Source organism: Electrona antarctica (assembly GCF_951216825.1).
Source record: "Electrona antarctica genome assembly, chromosome: 23".
Taxonomy (NCBI): domain Eukaryota; kingdom Metazoa; phylum Chordata; class Actinopteri; order Myctophiformes; family Myctophidae; genus Electrona; species Electrona antarctica.
Genome location: NC_136804.1, coordinates 15,115,643 through 15,135,642, shown reverse-complemented (window position 1 = coordinate 15,135,642; position 20,000 = coordinate 15,115,643). Strand labels below are relative to the sequence as shown.

Below are 20,000 nucleotides of genomic sequence, written 5' to 3'. Positions count from 1 at the left end.
ACCCTTTTCTTCAGTGCAAGCGATGGCATTTACCGCTGGTGGAAAAAGTACTCGCATGTTTTACTTAAGTAAAAGTAAAAATACTTGTAGAAATACAAGTAAAAATCTGGAATTTTACATTTACTTGAGGAAATGCACAAAAGTATTGGCATAAAAATGTACTTAGAGTACCAAAAGTAAAAGTACTGATTATGCAGAATGTCCCATTTCAGGTTTTCAAATGTATATAAATATTTTGAAAATGGCAGGTCTACAAGCTCACATGCGTCGCATCGTCACATTTCTGAAGTAGTTGTGTTTTGTAAAAACACTATTTGTCTCTGAGATGTAGTGGAGCAGAAGTAAAAGTACTGGAAATTGGAATTACTCATGTAAAGTACAGATACCTCATAATTGTATACCTAAGTACAGTACGTAAGTTTCCACCACTGGCATTTACTGTATTTGCACAGCCTCCCATCTCCGTCCCATGCCTGCGTGCGTGTGTGTGTGTGTGTGTGCGTGCGTGCGTGCGTGCGTGCGTGCGTGCGTGCGTGCGTGCGTGCGTGCGTGCGTGCGTGCGTGCGTGCGTGCGAGCGTGTAGGTGTCCTTCACCTGCGTAGGCAGCCTGGGGGAAGTGGGCCTATTTTTAACCAGATCCATCTCTGCTGTGCTGCTGCTTGGTGTGGGGGCGGTGCCGCATGCAGAGCCGCGCTTACGCAACGTCGGACGGCCATTGTTTGAGATTTGCCCCCCTTAGTTTCTCTCCATGGAGGGATGACAGAGGATGATAATGCGATGCTTTTTGACTAGTTCATACTGTGTAGGGATATGTTTTAAAGGATCTACAGTACACAAAAAATATTTTTAATATTTAATATATTGATTATGTCCCTCAAAAGTGTTTCTAAAGGTTTGATTCTATTCACAACTGGGATACCCAGTCCAACTCTGCCAGCTGCAATACCACTGTCCTGATTTGGCAAGTGGTGCTATTTAGCCATGTTATGCAAATTATTTTGGTTAAAAAGTCATGCTGTAGGTCCTTTAAATATCATCAAGCGGTGCTCATTCTGTGCTTTTGGTCCATTTTATAGGGCTGTCACGATTCGCCTAATCCACGATTCGATTCAACTTTCGATTTTAAGGTCACGATTCGATTCGATACGATATTCGATACGATTCAATCTGTATTTTTTTTAAAAACCCATTTTCAGCACAGAGCGCTATATGATTATTAATTTAGGCTAATGTTTTGATTCTCTGCTATAAGTCTTTATTTGACTAATAACAAATGAGAATAGCATCAACAATATAAACTTTGGGTTTTATGCCCTAACATCATTTTGAGATGTTTCTTTAAGATAGATAGAAGAAGCTTAACAACATTATTGTTAAGTAACTAAATAAAATAAAAGTAAGTAAATAATAGGGCTGGGACTCTATAATGCCTTATAATTAATTAATCTCAATCACATTTTAATCACATATCAATATTAGACCTGAGAACAGTGAGATTTTTTTTTTCAAAAGGATTTTGGTATACCAGTGAATCAATGAAGAGTGACTACATAAGCTTAAAGAGTGTGTTTTCCTTGCGTTCCAGTGACATCCAGAACAGGGACATTATTAGCTCTTTAATTCCTTCCCTTTGATTCTTCTGTGAAATGGGACAGTTCAACAGTCTCAACAGGCTCTCGTTACTAGTGCTTCTAAAATGTTTAAATATTTTCAAGGAGAGTGTAAACGCTTAAATCGCTTCACTATGGTCCGTAATTCTGAGATAAACGGCTAAAAATGTCGCCGTCCCCAGCATGGTGTGCAGGCCGTCATCTTTGGGAGGGCAAAACACTCTGAGCCGAGCGTTGCATATAGCGATCGGGAGCCCTGCTTTGTACGATAAATATGAGCGAGACGATTAGGAATTAATACAAAGCTCAAAAAACACGTTAAAAGTGTTCCTGTTGCCATGGGATTTCATGAAAAAGCTGTTAATTAAGTCCTTGGCGTTCAATGAGTTAAGCAAAATCGTCTGGGAGTGCTTGGCGAGACCTCACCTCGGGACTCGGGAGTAAATAGAACGCAGTTTGATGATGACTCAAATGGCAATTATGGGGAGTGATCTGGCAGGCACACATACAGTGTAAAATGTACACAGGGACTCCTCCAGCGTTCATTTTATTGTGTCAATTTAAAACGTGTAACCAAAGGGCTCCATTTTTTACACTATAAAAACACCCCCAAGACGTCCACCCATTATGACCTATACTATTGTACATAATTCCTTCTATATTACTATATCATTTATGAGCAGTAAAATCAGTTCATATGTCTCTGCACGGCCCCCTGTTGAAGTGCCATGCTCTACAGTACCCATAGAGGTTTTAATGCTAATTAACAGTGCTGTTTTATTAAACAGCTGGCTGGTTTTGATCATGCATTCCGTCTGAAAAAATAAATAAAAAATGAATGTTTCATCTAGCACAGCTTTGTCTCTTGGCCCCGCAGACGCAGTAGTTGTGTAATTATTACTTCAGGACGCGCTAAACTTGGAGTGCCTGATTTCAATTGTCTCAGATGCTTATCCTCTTTTTGTCTGTGTTGGTGCGTGTGTGATACGTGCACGTTAATTCAGTCGTACATGTTTTTAATCTGCTCCCCCCACTTTGAAAGGGACAACGCGTCTGTTAGCTTGTACCGCTGCAACAGTTGATTTAATTAATCTATACTTAACACATGTAAAAATAAATAAATCATGTTGATTTGTTGAACCCCTGCATCCATATTCTAGGGCGGTGATTGTGAGCTATAGTGCATTATTATTATTATTGTGTGCATTATTGGTGGCGTGCGTGCGCTGCAGTGTTGCCTGGTTTCTTGTGTTTCTTTCTTGTGTAAGCTGCGTTCAGACATGAATACACAGTATCGCCTTGGTTCGTCCCGTTTGTGCTGCGCCAGGTCGGGCCGCGTCCGTCCTCGCAACTTCTCGTCCTTGCATTGACCGCTCTAACCATCCAAGTCTGAGCTCACCTTTAGCCGGCAGCCAGCAGTGGTTGAGAGGCTGCATGTCTGCTAATCAGAAGGTCACCGGTTCAACTGTCCACCCTCCAATCTACTGTACGCGTGTCAGTAGTGTCCCTGAGCAAGATGCTTATAACCACTTGAACCTTAGGTCCCTATTCTGGACTGGCTGACCCCGGTCAGCAAAGTAAAGGGTTATCCCTTAACAGCTCCCCACCACCGAGCACTAATTAAAAAGCCACCTGAGCAAGCCTGAGCACATTCATGCTGGGTGAATGTGAACTCTCTCTCTTTGGGATTTCGTTGAGTGGTACACAATGCTGTTCGTGCGTGCAGATATCCGCACTGAGCGCACTGGTGTGCCCTCTTCTTTTTTTTTTTTAAATGTATTTTTATTGAGGCTCTGAGATTTCACAACTTCAATCACAATTCAATGTATATAGAACCACATTTTTCTTTTTTCAACATAACATAGGAAAACAACAAGAACCACAATACAAACATTACAATGCACAGACAAAAAAACAAACAAACAAACAAACAACAACAAAAAAAGACAAAACGAGTACACCACAGTCTTGACATGATTACATTACAGGTCACCAAAGTCTTTGTTATTCACTACCGTTCAATAAGGTACATTGAAGCACAGTCTAGAAGGGTCCACTGTATCTAAGACTGGTTCCCATACCTTTGTGAACCCTTCCATGTTATCACGGAGGAGATAAGTCAGTTTCTCCAGAGGAACCACAGTCATTACCTCCTTGTACCAATCATCCAGTGTAGGAACGTCTCTATGAATCCAAAGCTTGAGTATAGTCTTCCTCGCTATGTATAAGAGTATTCCAACCAATTTGGCGTTGTGTCTGGTCCTTGCACTGGATACCTTAGCTGCTAGTACACACTGGAGAGGTGACAAGTTCAAATTATATCCAAGCAAGGTGTCCAGCTCATTCTTCACCTCATTCCAAAACACCTGTATCTTAGTACATTTCCAAAGCATATGTGCATATGTACCAACTTCTGTGTCACATTTATTACAGTTAGGAGAGCTGAGACCCAGCTTGCTTCTCAGTAGAGGTGTATAATGGAGTCTGTGTAAAATTTTGAATTGTCTTTCTCTATCATTATTGCAACTCAAAATAGTAAGTGTATTTCCTATAATTGTTGTCCAAGTATTGTCTTCTATCTGACATTCCAAGTCAATCTGCCACTGCCTTCGAATATGATCAGTGGAGTGGTTTGAACTTATATCAAAACATTCATACAGATAGGAAATAAATCTTTCTGGCACAGGACATGTAAGAATATTTTCTAAGAAGGATGTCCTAGGCTCAGGGGTGTGCCCTCTTCTTGTTCGTTATTCAGTGCACTGGGTGCGTTGTTTGAAAATCTGGTGCGCTGCGCCCCGGGTGCTGAGTGCCCGCACTGACCCGCCCTACTCAGAAGTTGGGGTTGTTCAGTGTGAGCACACTGCGGTGTCTCGAGCACTCCCCGTGGGCGAAAGCTAAGCTAGCAAGGCAAGTATTTAGTACAGAGTGCATCACCATACAAGTGTTCATCATTTACTTTGGCCCATGTTTTGATTTGTTAAAACGACCAGTTTGAACTGGTCGTTCGTAAATAAGCCACACTCGGTGCGCTCTGTGACGTGACCGCCCATGAGCGCACTCAACAAACTCAGCACATTCCCGGTGCGCATATCCGAACGCACCCTAAGGCATTGGCTCTCAACCTGTAGGTTGCGAGGGTACGAATGCACCCTAAGGCCTTGGCTCTCAACCTGTAGGTTACGAGGGTACTACTGCAAGAGCAAGAGACAGATCTGCTGAATAAACGATGCATTAATGATCAACTGCGATGCCTCAAGCCTTGGCTGGTGTTGAATGTGCATTGGTCACGTCTGTTATTGGCTAGTACTGGTATCCCATGAGCCAGAGGGACAGGTTGTAGTGGGAATATATATCACAGACACACACACTCACACAATTCAATTCAAAGGGCTTTATTGGCATGCGAAAACATACGTTTGCATTGCCAAAGCAAAAAGTGGAACAATACAATCAATACCACCTCTCTCCATCTCCCTCCATCAGTGATGCTGCCTGGTATACGATACCGAGTGATGACAAAGCCGGTTGCCGTGGCAATATACAGAGAATGAAAGTGAATTTAATATCTGCCGTCTGGCCCCCTTGGTACCCCGTAGAGGCTGGATTAGATAGATAGGGCCTATCAGACATAAAGGAATAGTCTCTTCTCTTATCTCTCCAAGAGAGGGTGGGGGGGAGTAGACAGACCTGTTCGTACTTGTAAGAACCAGTGGTGCTTACTTTACTGGAGTATTTCTGGAGTATTTCCAATTTCCAATACTTTTACTTCTTCGCCACTACATCTCGGAGGCAAATATTGTACTTTAACTCCACTACATTTATTTGAAAACTTTAGTTACTAGTTACTTTGTTGATTTTGTAGATAAATAGCAGATCTACAAGCTCACACTTGCAGATCTGCTATTTTCAAAAGATAAGATTTGTATGCATTTGAAAACTTGAAATGGGACATTCTGCATAATGAGTACTTTTACTTTTCATAAGTACATTTAATTAATACTTTCACTCAGGTACATTCATTCCAGACTTTTACTATGTAACGGAGTAGAACATGTGAGTACTCTTTCCACCACTGGTGAGCACCAGCTCCAGCTTCAATGCACCCGCTTTGAATGTTATCCACTGATAATCACCAGTAATGTTATGTTATCTTGACCATGCAATGCAGGCAATATGGACATTTCCTACATACTGCCCACCCGCCTACCAAGAAAGAATGTTAGATGGTGTTAATATGAAAACATTTATTAGTGTCCACAAACAACCACCGGTTGTTACGGAGACATCTATTATAAGTGCACCTGGAATACTAACACCAGAAGCATTGTCTTCACGAAAACATGGGCTATGGACTCCATATGTCTAAATCTGGGGAGCTTTGTAGCAAATATTGACTATATAAAAACCCTGATTCTCAGATCTAAGCCGGGTGTGTTTGTTGCCACTGAATCATGGCTAAAACCTCATGTCACTGACAATGAAATAGCACTAGATGGTAGGAAACGCGGAAGTCAAATTACTGCCGCCGAAGCGAAAACATGAAAACATTGTGAAACTGCGCTTTACAAAAACTTTGCTTCATGTTTACTTACGTCACGTGGCCGGTTAAGACTGAGGTTAGGGTTAGTCGGACAATGGCTGACAACAGCGTTACTATGTAGGAAATGTCCAATGCTGGCTCCATTGCATAGTCTTGATAAGGGCTGATGACGGAGATCAAATCATCTGATATCATCCGAAACCACTATTCAGTACGGGGGAAAGTGTGTGTGCTCCTCGGAGTGCATAATTATCTGTGCCAGAATGGGTTGCCTATTATAGCCCTGCCTGTGTCAGTTATGTGGTGGTGCCGCCAATAACTCTGTAATGCGGGTTTTACTCCCTTTTATTTCTGTTTGTAACATATAATTCGCTTTTATCTGTTTTGTTCTTTGTTCTGACCTATTCTGACCTACCTAAACGTGCTTGGCCACTGTGCGTACAAGTGAAAGTACTTTGGAGCTGCTCTATATAGTAGTGGCTGCCAAAGTGGGGAGTTCCAGGGGCAGCTAAATGATAGTTAGGAACGAAATGGACCCTTATGGGTCTGTAACTCTTCTAAGAGTGTACAAATGGAACCAAATGGACCCCACGGTACCACGCACCTGCACATTGTTGACGGCAATTGCAGGCAAACTGTATGAAGTGTCAAAACCCTGTCTGACGGTGATTGACACATGACTCACATTACTTTTTGTACCTTACTATAGAGGACCTTACTATAGAGATTCGGTGTGGGGGGAAAAGAGAAGACCAAGTGTTAGTCTACCAGGTAGACTCTACCAACCAAGGTTCAAGGTTCAAGGTTGTACTTTATTGTTACATCTTGTGTACAGGTACATAAGAGTAAAACTAATTTTTATTTGGCTTCCTTACAGACAATGCTACAGACAATGTTACCTACTTACTTACTTACTCACTTACTTCTTACTTACTTCTGCTTTACGGAACGTTCTTGGGTTTACACTTCCTAGTGGAAATAACAGCCAAAAGCAACAAACCAAGAGGGACTTAACCCATTAAAACCTGAGGCCGATTTAACAAAATGTTTTTTGACAGTTTTCTGAAAAACAACATGTTTCTATATTCAGTGGTTCTCAAACTGTTTCATGTCCAAGGAGGACCCGACAAAATGCAGTGAAGGTATTTGGCCGCCGACCTAGCCTCGCAGTGGCCAGACACGAATCTGCCGGTGGCAAACAATTAATTGTGAGTCTGGTCAATAACCCAGGCTACCGTCTAACCCACATCTAGAAATATTTGGTTCCAGGGAACCCCAGAAGCAAAGATAGCTTTATGGGCTTGTATATCTGCTATTTTTTTTAAATATATGTATAGATAGCTAAAATCATAAATGACACAGGTGCTTTCCTGGTGTTAACGGATTAAATCTTTGTTTCCTGGCGTTCTAACCTCCACCGCCGCCCCGGAGCCCCAGGGGGAAGAAGAGCGATATGAATTCACACAGACTGATATACTCAGGAAATGGGATTCCGTCTCTAATCTCCCTCCGTGACTGACAGCTCAGATATTAGCCTGTGGTTTTTAATAACGCTCGCTGTGTCTTCCAGCAGAGGCGGAAGCAAGGAACACAGCGCTTATCAGATGTGTAAGAACACACCCCCGCCGCCCTCCCCTGCATCTGCAGCAAAACATCCATAGTTTAGAGATTGTGCGTGCGTGCGTGCGTGCGTGCGTGCGTGCGTGCGTGCGTGCGTGCGTGCGTGCGTGCGTGCGTGCGTGCGTGCGTGCGTGCGTGCGTGCGTGCGTGCGTGCGTGTGTGTGTGTGCTTGTACTTTTGCTTGTGTGTAGTGTGTGTAGTGTGTGACAGTTTACGTGCCGAGCTGATTTGAGGAACTATAATTTAGTGGGGAAAGTGGTAATATTTGTAAAGAGGGTATGCACATTAATAAAGTGAGTGGCAAAGTGAGTTTAACGTTGTTTAATGCAATCAGGTAGGACTTTTCTGTATGGGCTGTCAAGCCCAGAAAGCAGTTTTTTTTGCCACTCGGTAGGCGTTCCCGCATAACTTCCGGGTTTGATGATGATGTCATGTGCATACCCTCTATATGTGCATCCCCAGGCTTTTACCCCTTTTTTCAGAAAACTCTTAGGATTTGAAACAGTTGTTCTCCAAAATAGCAGATGTACAAGCTGTCTGTCTGTCTGTCTGTCTGTCTGTCTGTCTGTCTGTTTGTTCTCTCCCAGCTCCTGCATTCCTGCACACCATCAATCTCTCCCAGAACCGAACAGCACCGCAGAGTGTTTATTATTGGGTGAAGTTGCATCACATTCTTCGTGCAACAATGTGGGCTACAGTATACTCTTGCTTTGCTTGGACAAAATAATTACGGATGGGAGACTCACTCTGTGAGCCTGGCCCCGTAAGCGAACGGTGCCCTTGCCCTTTTGCAAACATCTCTCTGCAGGAAAACAACAATTCTGTTGTGTTTTGTAGCTGAATGGCCGAAGGCTGAGCTGTGTGGTGGAACAGGTGCATGTGTCTGTTTGTATGTTCTCACAAACAGCATGAGACTCTGTTGACTTCTCACTACTATCACGGCTGAATTAACCACATTTCTAGGATTTTGGGTTGTGTACTCTGCTTTCTCTGGTTTTGTCTGTCTGTCTGTCTGTCTGTCTGTCTGTCTGTCTGTCTGTCTGTCTGTCTGTCTGTCTGTCTGTCTGTCTGTCTGTCTGTCTGTCCTAAAGTTGTGGACGGGAGCTGCTGGGATTCGAACCCCCGATCACTGGACGACCTGCTCTACCTCCTGAGCCACAGCCGGCCCATATGAGTGGAGCCCTGTGCTGACAGTGTAGAGAGTGATGGACTCATCTGCTTGGCATGACACTGCTGGTGCTCTGCCATATTGTTGCACTGAACATGTGTTAACAGGCAATTAAACCTGACCCTCCTCAGCCTGTGGTGTGTGTGTGTGAGCAAACTGAGCATGTTCCACACAGAGAGGTTCTGTGCGGGCGCGTCTGTTCGTATTCATGAAACGTACGTCCGCGTGCGTGCGTGCGCACGTTGCCTCTTCTCCATGGCGCACGCAAGTGGAGCCGTCAGGGTTCCAATATGAAGGGAAAAAATAATAGTTGGGGTATTTTCGTCTCTGTTGATTGATTGGTTAACACGAGGCCTGCCGGGAACATAGGAATTTTAAAACGTAGAATCTTGTGGCCTGCCACAAACGGAAAAGCCGTTTTAACAGCGATGTATTAATTAATGCATGTTTTAATACGATCGTATCGAAATCTACCGTCAGTTAGCTTTGTTATGCTTCTGACACAATGGGCGCGGCCATTTTGAAAATGCGCGCGCATCCACTTACATTGCCGGCTCTGGTTTCAGACGGCTTTATCTCACAGAAGCGACATTGCAGAGGACGCTTTGTCCCAGACAATTGTTTTCAACGGCCTGTAGCAGGCGCTGTGATACTCGCGGTCAGCTTTTTCCACCGCCGAGCGAGACAACAACAACCGGTCATGATACCACACACAGCAGCTTTTCACAGGAACAATGCGATTACGGATATTTGGATCTTCAAAGTAAGTGTTACGCGCGATAAAACCTTGGCAATACGCAATCGAGGGATTAATGAATGGCGGCAGGCAGACGGTTAATTGAGTCTGAAGACGCTTTACAGCAGTTATCCTTTTAGCTTCTTTCTTTCTTTCCTTGGTTTGTTTGTTTGTTTGTTCTTTCTTTTCAGTTCAAACATGATTATTTCAGCGGGGAGTCGCTGCCTGAAAAGGTTAAGAACCGCTGCACTATTCAACTTGATATTTGTCAATGGACGCAACCTGCTGCTTCTCAGCAAGCATGCACGTCTGCCTCTCATTCACAATCACAGCGGGACAGCGTGCACGTGTTCTCGCCTCCAGTGAGTGTCACAGGCAGTGCAGTGTGAAGACGTGCACCGTCACACCCCTAATTACTACCAACAACAACAGATACAATATCATGACAGTGCTTGTTGCCAGCAAAGCCCTCTTAAAAAACAAACAAAAAGAAAACAGCGAGGCCACAAAAAAGACAAAATGTGAACAAAGCAGTGAAGCCACTAAAAAGAGAAACTATGTGCTGTCATAAAAGATTATAGAGCTCCCATATTAGATGTTTGCTTTGTTTGTTTGGGCCCATGATGGTACCTACCTACCTACGAAAAGGCGTCATAAGGAATGTAAATTGCACGCGCACACATGCACGCAAGCATGCACACACACACACACGCACGTACGCACACACACACACACACACACACACACACACTTACACACACACACACACACACACACACATGCACAGACACATTGCTGCGGTTGGAGAGACAGCTTATCCAAATACCAATCACAGGTTGAGCTGAGCTGTGCATGACACAGCCTGCACAACACTATAGGTTACTGTGTGTGTGTGTGTGTGTGTGTGTGTGTGTGTGTGTGTGTGTGTGTGTGTGTGTGTGTGTGTGTGTGTGTGTGTGTGTGTGTGTGTGTGTGTGTGTGTGTGTGTGTGTGTGTGTGTGTGTGTGTGTGTGTGTGTGTGTGTGTGTGTGTGTGTGTGTGTGTGTGTGTGTGTGTGTGTGTTCATGCAATATGTCAATAAATATGCAGGCAACTGCTGTTGTGAGTTGTCAGAAGCAAAGCTGTGTGAAGGTATAGCATGCTAATACAGTTTAACTTACAACAAGGTAGACGACAAACAGGAAGTAATTTTAGTGGACGGGAGCAGGACGGTAAACGGGACAGGGCGGCACGGCAGCCAGAACCGGCGCCGGTAGCGACAGACGGCATTCAATCTTTTTACCGTTCCGTGCCGTCCAGCAGGTGGTGCCGTTTGCCGTCTACCGCTTGCCTGATCCCATGTGAATGCAGCATAAGACCCAGTGAGGCCGATTCTAGAAATGCCTTCTAAATCAGTAGTTTTCGAACACTTTCCCGATTTTTCTAAAATGTTCAAAAATAGCCAACGCCAACGTTTTTAAAGGATTAACCGCCTTGAGGAAACAGGCTTTACAGTATGTTGTCATGGTAGCCACGGTAAACAATCCCACTACTGATGAGCTTCACTAACTGTGTATGGTTTTCCATAGGCTACCATTGCCTGTGTGGAGGAACATATTTTAATATTAGTCCAGCGTATTGTATATTGCCTTTACATGACGAGAGATCAGGGGTTCCCAGACTTTTCCATGCCAAATAGTCATAGCCTGTGGCTGCAGCCCCCCCCCCCCCCCATGGAAAAAATGACATTTAGTATGTTTTGAAACATGTTTTGGACAAATAATAACCACCAACACCATGCATGTTGAAGGAGGGTTTTTTTTGAGTGGTGCTACCACAGTAACTGTCATTTCTCAACCATTTCGGACACGGGCCGGCTCGCCGGAACCGGGCCGGCACCATGGGCACGTTCCTGTGGGTTTGGTTGCACCACTCACTTTACACGGGTGTGATTTTTTATTTCCTCCCCTTCTCCAATTATCCGACCAAACCACCCAGCCCTTTGGTGTTAATTTTAATTAATTATTTGTGTTTTTTCTTCTACTGTTTATAATCAGAAGATGTGATAACCGAATGAATGGCCCTGGCTGGCCAGCATGTGAACAAAACAGATAACGCTGACAGAACAATGGCATGTAGATGACATGCTCGATATTTGTGGTTCCGTTGTCGAGGTGCGAGGACTGCTACACGCGGTCTATTAAAAGAAACATCCATCTTTACATTCTCAACGCGGGGCGTTTTCACGGCTCGTTAGCCAAAGGAAGCACGCCACAGTATAGGCTACAGTACAGTACGGTGTGTCTCGATGATAAATGATACGTTACTCTCACAGAACAAACCATTTGAATTGATTATGAGGCTGCCAGCCAGGGTGTGGGCCGCTCTAACCCACTGAGACCTGGAACATATCTGTGTCGCCTTAGCTTTTAACCACTTTTAACCATTATTTTAAACTTTAGCTGTTGAAAAATAGCAGGAAATCGTGAGAATCACTGACAGTTAGAATTTAGAAGATTCTTTTTTAGAATCGGCCTCAGGTCTTAATGGACTAATGGGAAATGTAGAAAAATGACTTGTTCTTGTCGTGGGAGATTCTCTGCTTCGTGTTCGAGCCACTTTGTCTCCGTTATGAAGCGACCATGTCGCGGCAAAAATGGCACCTCTTTAATCACCGTGAATTCATCTAATTAGTGGCTCTTGTTTTTTCTCCCCGGGGCCTTTTTATTTTTTGCAGAAAATACATAATTTATGTTCTCTTACATAACTGGGGTTATATAATGGCTGCGTATAATGCCTGCAATTATTATTATAACTAAAACGAAAATAACTACAACTGGAACTGGAATAAAAAACTAAATAATTTTAGGCAACTGAAAGAATACCCCAAAATGAGGCTTTGCACCAAAAAAAAAACCCCAAAAACCCGATAACAATCTGAAACGATACGTGTGTTAAACTAAAATCATGTTTTAATTCAAATCAAATCAATCTCCATATATGGGCATTAAAGGGACACAGACAGATGGGTGGAACGGGTACTCTGACACGGGTACAACGGGCATTGCATAGCCGGGTGGGGCATGGATCTCTCGGTGAAGTACTGTACTTATAAGTTCAATTTTGGGTACTCCACTGCATCTCAAAGGCAAATGTCCACTCCACTACAATTAGGCTATACTTGGAGACTTTAGTTACTCTGTAGATTTTGATTATTATTACAAAACCAATTCAGACCTATTTGTACTTGGCAATTTGAAAATAGCCGATCTACAAGCTCACTACACGTCGCTAAGCGACGCATTGTTAGCTTGTAGATCGGATGCGTGTGTGCACGCATGTGCGTGACACAGTGGTAGTAATGTGATGTTTATCTGTTATGGGATTGTTTACATGGACGGGCCTAACACACAGTGACAGGAACAAGACAAGAGATCAGGGTCTGCTATGCCTTCCTATGTCTATCTCTATCCCCCCCCTCACACACACACACACACACACACACACACACACACACACACACACACACACACACACACACCGGTCTATTCACGGTCTATTTATAGAAGATAGAGCTCAGGAAGCATTATGCTGTGTTGTTGTCCAATCAACACATGATGAAAAACACAATCCCATTATTTCAACCGTGTGTGTGTGTGTGTGTGTGTGTGTGTGTGTGTGTGTGTGTGTGTGTGTGTGTGTGTGTGTGTGTGTGTGTGTGTGTGTGTGTGTGTGTGTGTGTGTGTGTGTGTGTGTGTGTGTGTGTGTGTGTGTGTGTGTGTGTGTGTGTGTGTGTGTGGCGTGCGTGCGTGCGTGCGTGTGGCGTGCGTGCGTGCGTGCGTGCGTGCGTGCGTGCGTGCGAATACACTTGTGAATGGATTCGCGCGCGCGTGCGAATACACTTGTGAATGGATTATCATGCTCCATTATATACTCACAGAATAAATACCTCGTGTGTATGATCTCGTTTGTTATGCACAGATCAAAGACATACTGTATATGCGCTTACTGGTCTGTCTGTACGTTTTTGTCTGTCTGTCTGTCTGTACATATACATTGTATATCGGCTATTTTTGGCAGGGGGGGAGCATGCTCCTGTAGAGGGGGGTGGGGGGGGGGGGGGCATGCTCCCCCCCCCCCCCCTCTACACTTCACTTTGTGCCCAAGTGTGAGAAACTACAGATTTAGAAGGCATTTGCAGAATTCGCCCTCAGACCTTATTGGGTTAATCTATTTTTTTCCCTCTGTACTCGAGCAGGTTCTTCAGTGTGTGTAATTGTCTCGAGGGCTCGGCGCCGTTTCCCCGGACACACGCGTGTGCACACGCCTCGAGTTACACTAATCGCCTTGTTTGTTTGTTCCTATTTATTTCAGACGACGGGCCTTACCAGCGGGAGCCTCCTCCTTTCCCCTCCTCCTCCTCCTCTTCCTCCGTCACCACCACCACCGCTGTCGTTCCTCCTCCGCCCGAGGACCGAAGGAAGAGCCACGTGCCCGAGGAGTTCGCGGGCCTCCTCCACGGCTCGTCGCCGGCCTGCGAGACCCCGGACACGCCGTACCACCTCTACAACAACCACAACGCCAAGAACGCCCAGCTGCGGGCTCCCGAGTTCAGCATCGTGGTCGGCGGCAGCGGGGCAGCCCCTCAGGTCAGTGTTGATGTCCGTCGATTACTTTTTTTCACTGACGAAAACAAAATTAAAACTAAGCTACGTATATGATGACCAAAACTTTAAGACTAAATATATTGACAATTAGCCCTGCGCTAAACCCCACCCCAAAAGTGATTGTCCAAAAACCAGGTGCTCACCGGAGATGACTATGGTAAAAAGAGTAAAAAGGTGCAGAGAAGATCTGGGCACTCAAATTCTGAATCTATTTAATTCAAAGGCAACAGTCAACATTTTGCATGTCTGTGTTGTTGAACACGTACACAACTTAGCATTGGGAAAGTTACATGACTGACCCACTCAGGTGATGTCAATAATGCTAATCACTGTAGTCTTACCGTGCATTGCATGAAAACTATCGGACGGTTGTTAAAGTTGATTGAGTTGGATACTGTTTCTCCCTCATTTGCTTGTAATGTCATGCACAATTCCCCAGTGTATAGCCTACTGCAGGCCTGGTTGACTAGATTAGAAGATATTTTGAAGCTCTTGCTACTGAAATGATTGACTATTAAATGGAGAAATCTCCCGTCATGCATCTCAATGGGTGAGAAGGAAAGCTTGGGGGCACGGTGGCACAGTCGCTAGTGCTGTCGCCTCACAGCTAGAAATAGAAGCAGAAATATTCATACATCTTTGTGTTTGAGCACAAAACGCATTTTGAGAACCCTAGAAACCACACTAGAAACTCTGCTCGACACACACAACAAACTGCTGGACATTGATGTTGATTTGGACAACCTCTTGTAATATAACGTTCTGTGTATCTTCTGTGTATCAAGTATAATTTTATTCCAAGGCAGCGTCGCTCTTCCATGCATCGGCAGAGAGGGTGAGAGCCAAGATTGCACTGGGGATAATGGGTAATGGACAATGGGTTGCGCAATCTTCTCTTAAAGGCAATGGCATGTGGTACGGTGATTGGTTTCATTATTGTAACGCTTAAACCACACCTAAGCCTAATGTAACGGGTAGCGGAGGTGTTTTAGATATAAAGGCAGCTGTCCAACCTCTTTACACAATGCTAAATCCCCAAATAATGGGTTTAGGGACTCTGATGTAAGAACTATAAAACTAGACTAAAACTAAAACATTTCGCATGACTAAAATAATATTGTGACCAAAACTAAATTAAATTTCATTCAAAAGACAAAAAAACTAAATCAAAATTTGCTGTCAAAATCAACACAGGTCATCGCCAGGACAGCAGGGAGCCAGTCGCCCTCCGCTGGGGGCGGGGCCGCGGGGGACCCCCCAAAACCGCAGGTGGTCTACCGGACCGTCTTCCACACGCGGGTCAACCAGGACCAGGAACAGGTCAGTGCACGGTGGAAAAAAACTACTCCAATGTTTTATTTAAGTAAAAGTATAAATATTGTAATATAGAAATACAAGTAAACGTTCCAGAATTCAAAATGTATACTTGAGTGAAAGTATTGGCATTAAAATGTAGTTAAAGTACCAAAAGTATAAAAGTACTCATTGTGCAGAATGTCTCATTTGAAAATTGCCGATCTACAGTACAAGCTCACAATCAAGCTCACGATCTACAAGCTCATTGTAAAAGTAAAAGTGGAGTAAAAGTACAATATTTGCCTCTGAGATGTAGAGAAGTAAAAGTTCTGGAAATTGGAAATACTCAAGTAAAGTACTTAGATACTTTCCACCACTGGGAACAGGCACCGGAGCGGCCCAGGAACGGCGAGCAGGCGGCGGACCCGGGCGGAGGTGGCCCGCCCTCCTCCGGTCACAACGGCAAGGTTCCCAGGGGCACGCCAGCGGTGAGCAGGGACGGCGTTTCATCGTCGTCGTCGGCGCCCGGGGGGTACGAGGAGAGGGCGTGCAGCACCCTGGGGAGGATGAGGTCGGTGCCCCGCAGCGTGTTGGACCTGCAGCTGACCAAGGCCCTGTCCAAGTCCGACTCCAACCTGGTGGCCACAGTGTCCCCCATACAGGTAGGTCTGACTCCAACCTGGTGGCCACAGTGTCCCCCATACAGGTAGGTCTGACTCCAACCTGGTGGCCACAGTGTCTCCCATACAGGTAGGTCTGACTCCAACCTGGTGGCCACAGTGTCTCCCATACAGGTAGGTCTGACTCCAACCTGGTGGCCACAGTGTCTCCCATACAGGTAGGTCTGACTCCAACCTGGTGGCCACAGTGTCTCCCATACAGGTAGGTCTGACTCCAACCTGGTGGCCACAGTGTCCCCCATACAGGTAGGTCTGACTCCAACCTGGTGGCCACAGTGTCTCCCATACAGGTAGGTCTGACTCCAACCTGGTGGCCACAGTGTCCCCCATACAGGTAGGTCTGACTCCAACCTGGTGGCCACAGTGTCTCCCATACAGGTAGGTCTGACTCCAACCTGGTGGCCACAGTGTCTCCCATACAGGTAGGTCTGACTCCAACCTGGTGGCCACAGTGTCTCCCATACAGGTAGGTCTGACTCCAACCTGGTGGCCACAGTGTCTCCCATACAGGTAGGTCTGACTCCAACCTGGTGGCCACAGTGTCTCCCATACAGGTAGGTCTGACTCCAACCTGGTGGCCACAGTGTCTCCCATACAGGTAGGTCTGACTCCAACCTGGTGGCCACAGTGTCTCCCATACAGGTAGGTCTGACTCCAACCTGGTGGCCACAGTGTCTCCCATACAGGTAGGTCTGACTCCAACCTGGTGGCCACAGTGTCCCCCATACAGGTAGGTCTGACTCCAACCTGGTGGCCACAGTGTCCCCCATACAGGTAGGTGTCTGACTCCAACCTGGTGGCCACAGTGTCTCCCATACAGGTAGGTCTGACTCCAACCTGGTGGCCACAGTGTCCCCCATACAGGTAGGTCTGACTCCAACCTGGTGGCCACAGTGTCTCCCATACAGGTAGGTCTGACTCCAACCTGGTGGCCACAGTGTCCCCCATACAGGTAGGTGTCTGACTCCAACCTGGTGGCCACAGTGTCCCCCATACAGGTAGGTGTCTGACTCCAACCTGGTGGCCACAGTGTCTCCCATACAGGTAGGTCTGACTCCAACCTGGTGGCCACAGTGTCCCCCATACAGGTACCTTCCCTAGCCTCGGTACCCAGGCTTTTATTTTCGTTCGCATCAAAAAGCAAGATCTGGCATAGGAAGTGGGAGCCAACTTGTATTTCGCTAAAATCCTAAATTTGGAATAATTTGGAATGTTTTAACACAAATCTTCTCTTCTGGGGGAGGGTCCCTGGCACAAAACATTTCCAGATGGGGTGGGTCCGCGGACTAATACTTTTGGGGGGACACATTTTGGGGGGGTCCTTGGTGAGAACTATTGATTTTGAGGCCTCAGGTCTTAAAGTGTCAACAGGACAAGTAGGACGGAGGAGCTATGTCTTTAGACAAGACAATTGTGTAAGACAGCAGTGGAAACTTTCTGGAAACATTTAAATTAATTGGTATGGCGACTAAAATGTAAATTGGGAGAAAATTATAATAATTGCCTACTCAAAATGTAGCCTAAGTCAGTAACTAATTCCATGGTGGTTGGTTGTCATTTCTCCAGGAGGGACCAGGCGCTTCCAGCCCAGGAGACGTCACCAGTCCTGGGGGACGGCTGGAGAGAACGCCCTCCTTCACTGCTGAGTGGGAAGAGGTTAGACTTCATTCATTCATTCATTCATTCATTAACATTATTCAAACATACTTGGAAAAATATCCTAATCGTTTATGGAATAGCCAACACTAAAATCTAAAATGATACAGTTGCTTTCCTGGTTTTAATGGGTTATTTTTGCGACCATAGGTCCCATTTACTTGATAATCCCTCGCGTTACGAGAGGCATGTTGAAGTCAGAAATGAAGAGCTTAGTATATACATCTGGTCAAAACCACGGAGAGCTCCCTAGATTAGGAGATACGAGCCTTTCTTTCTGAGCGGTAAACCAAGTTGGTACAACACATGGATCTCCATATGTGGAGCTGACTATCATCACCTGGATCTCCATATAGGAAGATCACACTGACCTCATCAAACCCTGGATAACCATACATGGTTTGACATAGGCCTACTAGATCTGCATATATGGAGCTGGCCAGCAACCCTACATCTGACCTCAATGACACCAGATTAATGGTTTAACTCCTGCTTGTGTGTTGCAGTGCAGTGTCCTGAGATCAGCGATATAAAACACTAATTCACGACAGATAGCTTTCATAATACAGTAACTAAAACTAAAACCTAATGACTCCTCTAATTAGCAAACTAAAGAGCCATAAGCCGGTCTAAATTGAGAATCATCATCCAGCGATTAAGATCTTTGGATGTTCATTTTAGTCTGAGAGTGTGCAAGTGGAATTCACCATTCCAATGGACCGTTAATGGATGTGTAACTCTTGACAACAGACCATTAAGGATTCATACTCAGAAAGTACACTCAGAAAGTACACTTCCAGAGTTTAATTAACACATACAGACCTGAGGCCGACCTCTGTCGGGTGGAAAAAACATAATCATTTTGTCTAAAAGAACTGTTACCTTTCAGGATTCATATTGAGAAACAACATGCTTTTGTGTGATACTGTAGTGTCATCAACTAGGACGTTGATTTACGAGAGAAAAAAAGAAAAACACAAAATGAAATGCCATCTAAATCCTAAGAGTTTTCTGAAAAACATAATGTGGCACTGATGCTTTCCAGGTTTTCATGGATTAACACTCACAGCACAATGTTAATGAATACGGTTATCTTGAGTTCGTTGACGGTTATGGGCTCTCCCTCGTGGATGGTTCCCTGGCTAATAAAACGGCTCAGAGTGGAGAGGCTGCAAATAGATCCACTATATTATTTTTCTATCCCAAAATTCCCTTCATATATCTCTCCGTAAAAGTCCCCGCGGGCGCCTTATCATCACAGCCTCCCGCAGCACACAATTAAAACGCTAAAAGGTCGTGATAATTGCTAGGAATTATGGGAAATAGCCGAGCAGCGATTCATCACCATCAGAGTGTGAACCAAATTAATGTTAATGAACTCGCACGTGGAAGGTACGTGAAATCTATGCAAGGGAGGACACGTGATGATGTAGTCCACGCACACAAATTTACTTTTTACTCCTTTTCTTTAAATTTTCTTTTTACACCTTTTTTTTCTCCCAATTTAGTCATTATGCTAATTAAACCCATTAAGACCTGGAACGCATCTGTGTCATCTTAGCCTTTAGACACAGTAACCAAGCCACAGCAATAAGAAAAAAACTAATTGCAATACGCACAATTAGTGGGACCAGCTGCAACACCGCTGGGTGACTTAAAGGGGCATTGACACTGAGCAATATAACTATAACTGCAGCCAGCCAGCGGTGTTGTTGAGCAGCCTGCACCGCTCAGTTCACACAGGTGTGATTTTTCTTATTGCTTGGCCCCGTCTTATCACTGCTTGCAGCTATATTTTTGTGCTGCAGTAATCTTATCCTAAGGCAGCCTAAAACATCACAAAAGTTAAACAGTAGTTCATTGCGTTTCTCTTTCACCACCAGTGCGTGGGGAGGGGACTCCCTGTTGAAGAGCACTCTAAAGTTTAGAGTGGTCCTTCATATTGGGACGGCAATATGATTGGTTTTCAAAGCAGTGGGAGTGGGTTTGTTCTAGCACCATAGCGTTGAATTTTAGATTTCCCCAGAGATCTCTGATGGAGCTGG

General features: G+C 44.8%; 1 protein-coding gene across 5 annotated transcripts in view; it reads left to right on the top strand.

The window, feature by feature from the left end:
• anks1b (ankyrin repeat and sterile alpha motif domain containing 1B) overlaps positions 1 to 20,000 on the top strand; it is a 296,270-nt gene that overhangs the window by 194,786 nt on the left and 81,484 nt on the right. For 4 of the 5 annotated variants that reach the window (XM_079494548.1, XM_079494547.1, XM_079494546.1 and 1 more), the window contains exons 14-17: positions 14,031 to 14,305; positions 15,518 to 15,643; positions 16,006 to 16,281; positions 17,866 to 17,955. In XM_079494548.1, coding sequence (XP_079350674.1) covers positions 14,031 to 14,305; positions 15,518 to 15,643; positions 16,006 to 16,281; positions 17,866 to 17,955 — 767 coding nt within the window. Of the gene's footprint in view, positions 1 to 14,030; positions 14,306 to 15,517; positions 15,644 to 16,005; positions 16,282 to 17,309; positions 17,344 to 17,865; positions 17,956 to 20,000 lie in introns of those variants that run through there. The other variant, XM_079494549.1, reaches the window with a different exon arrangement.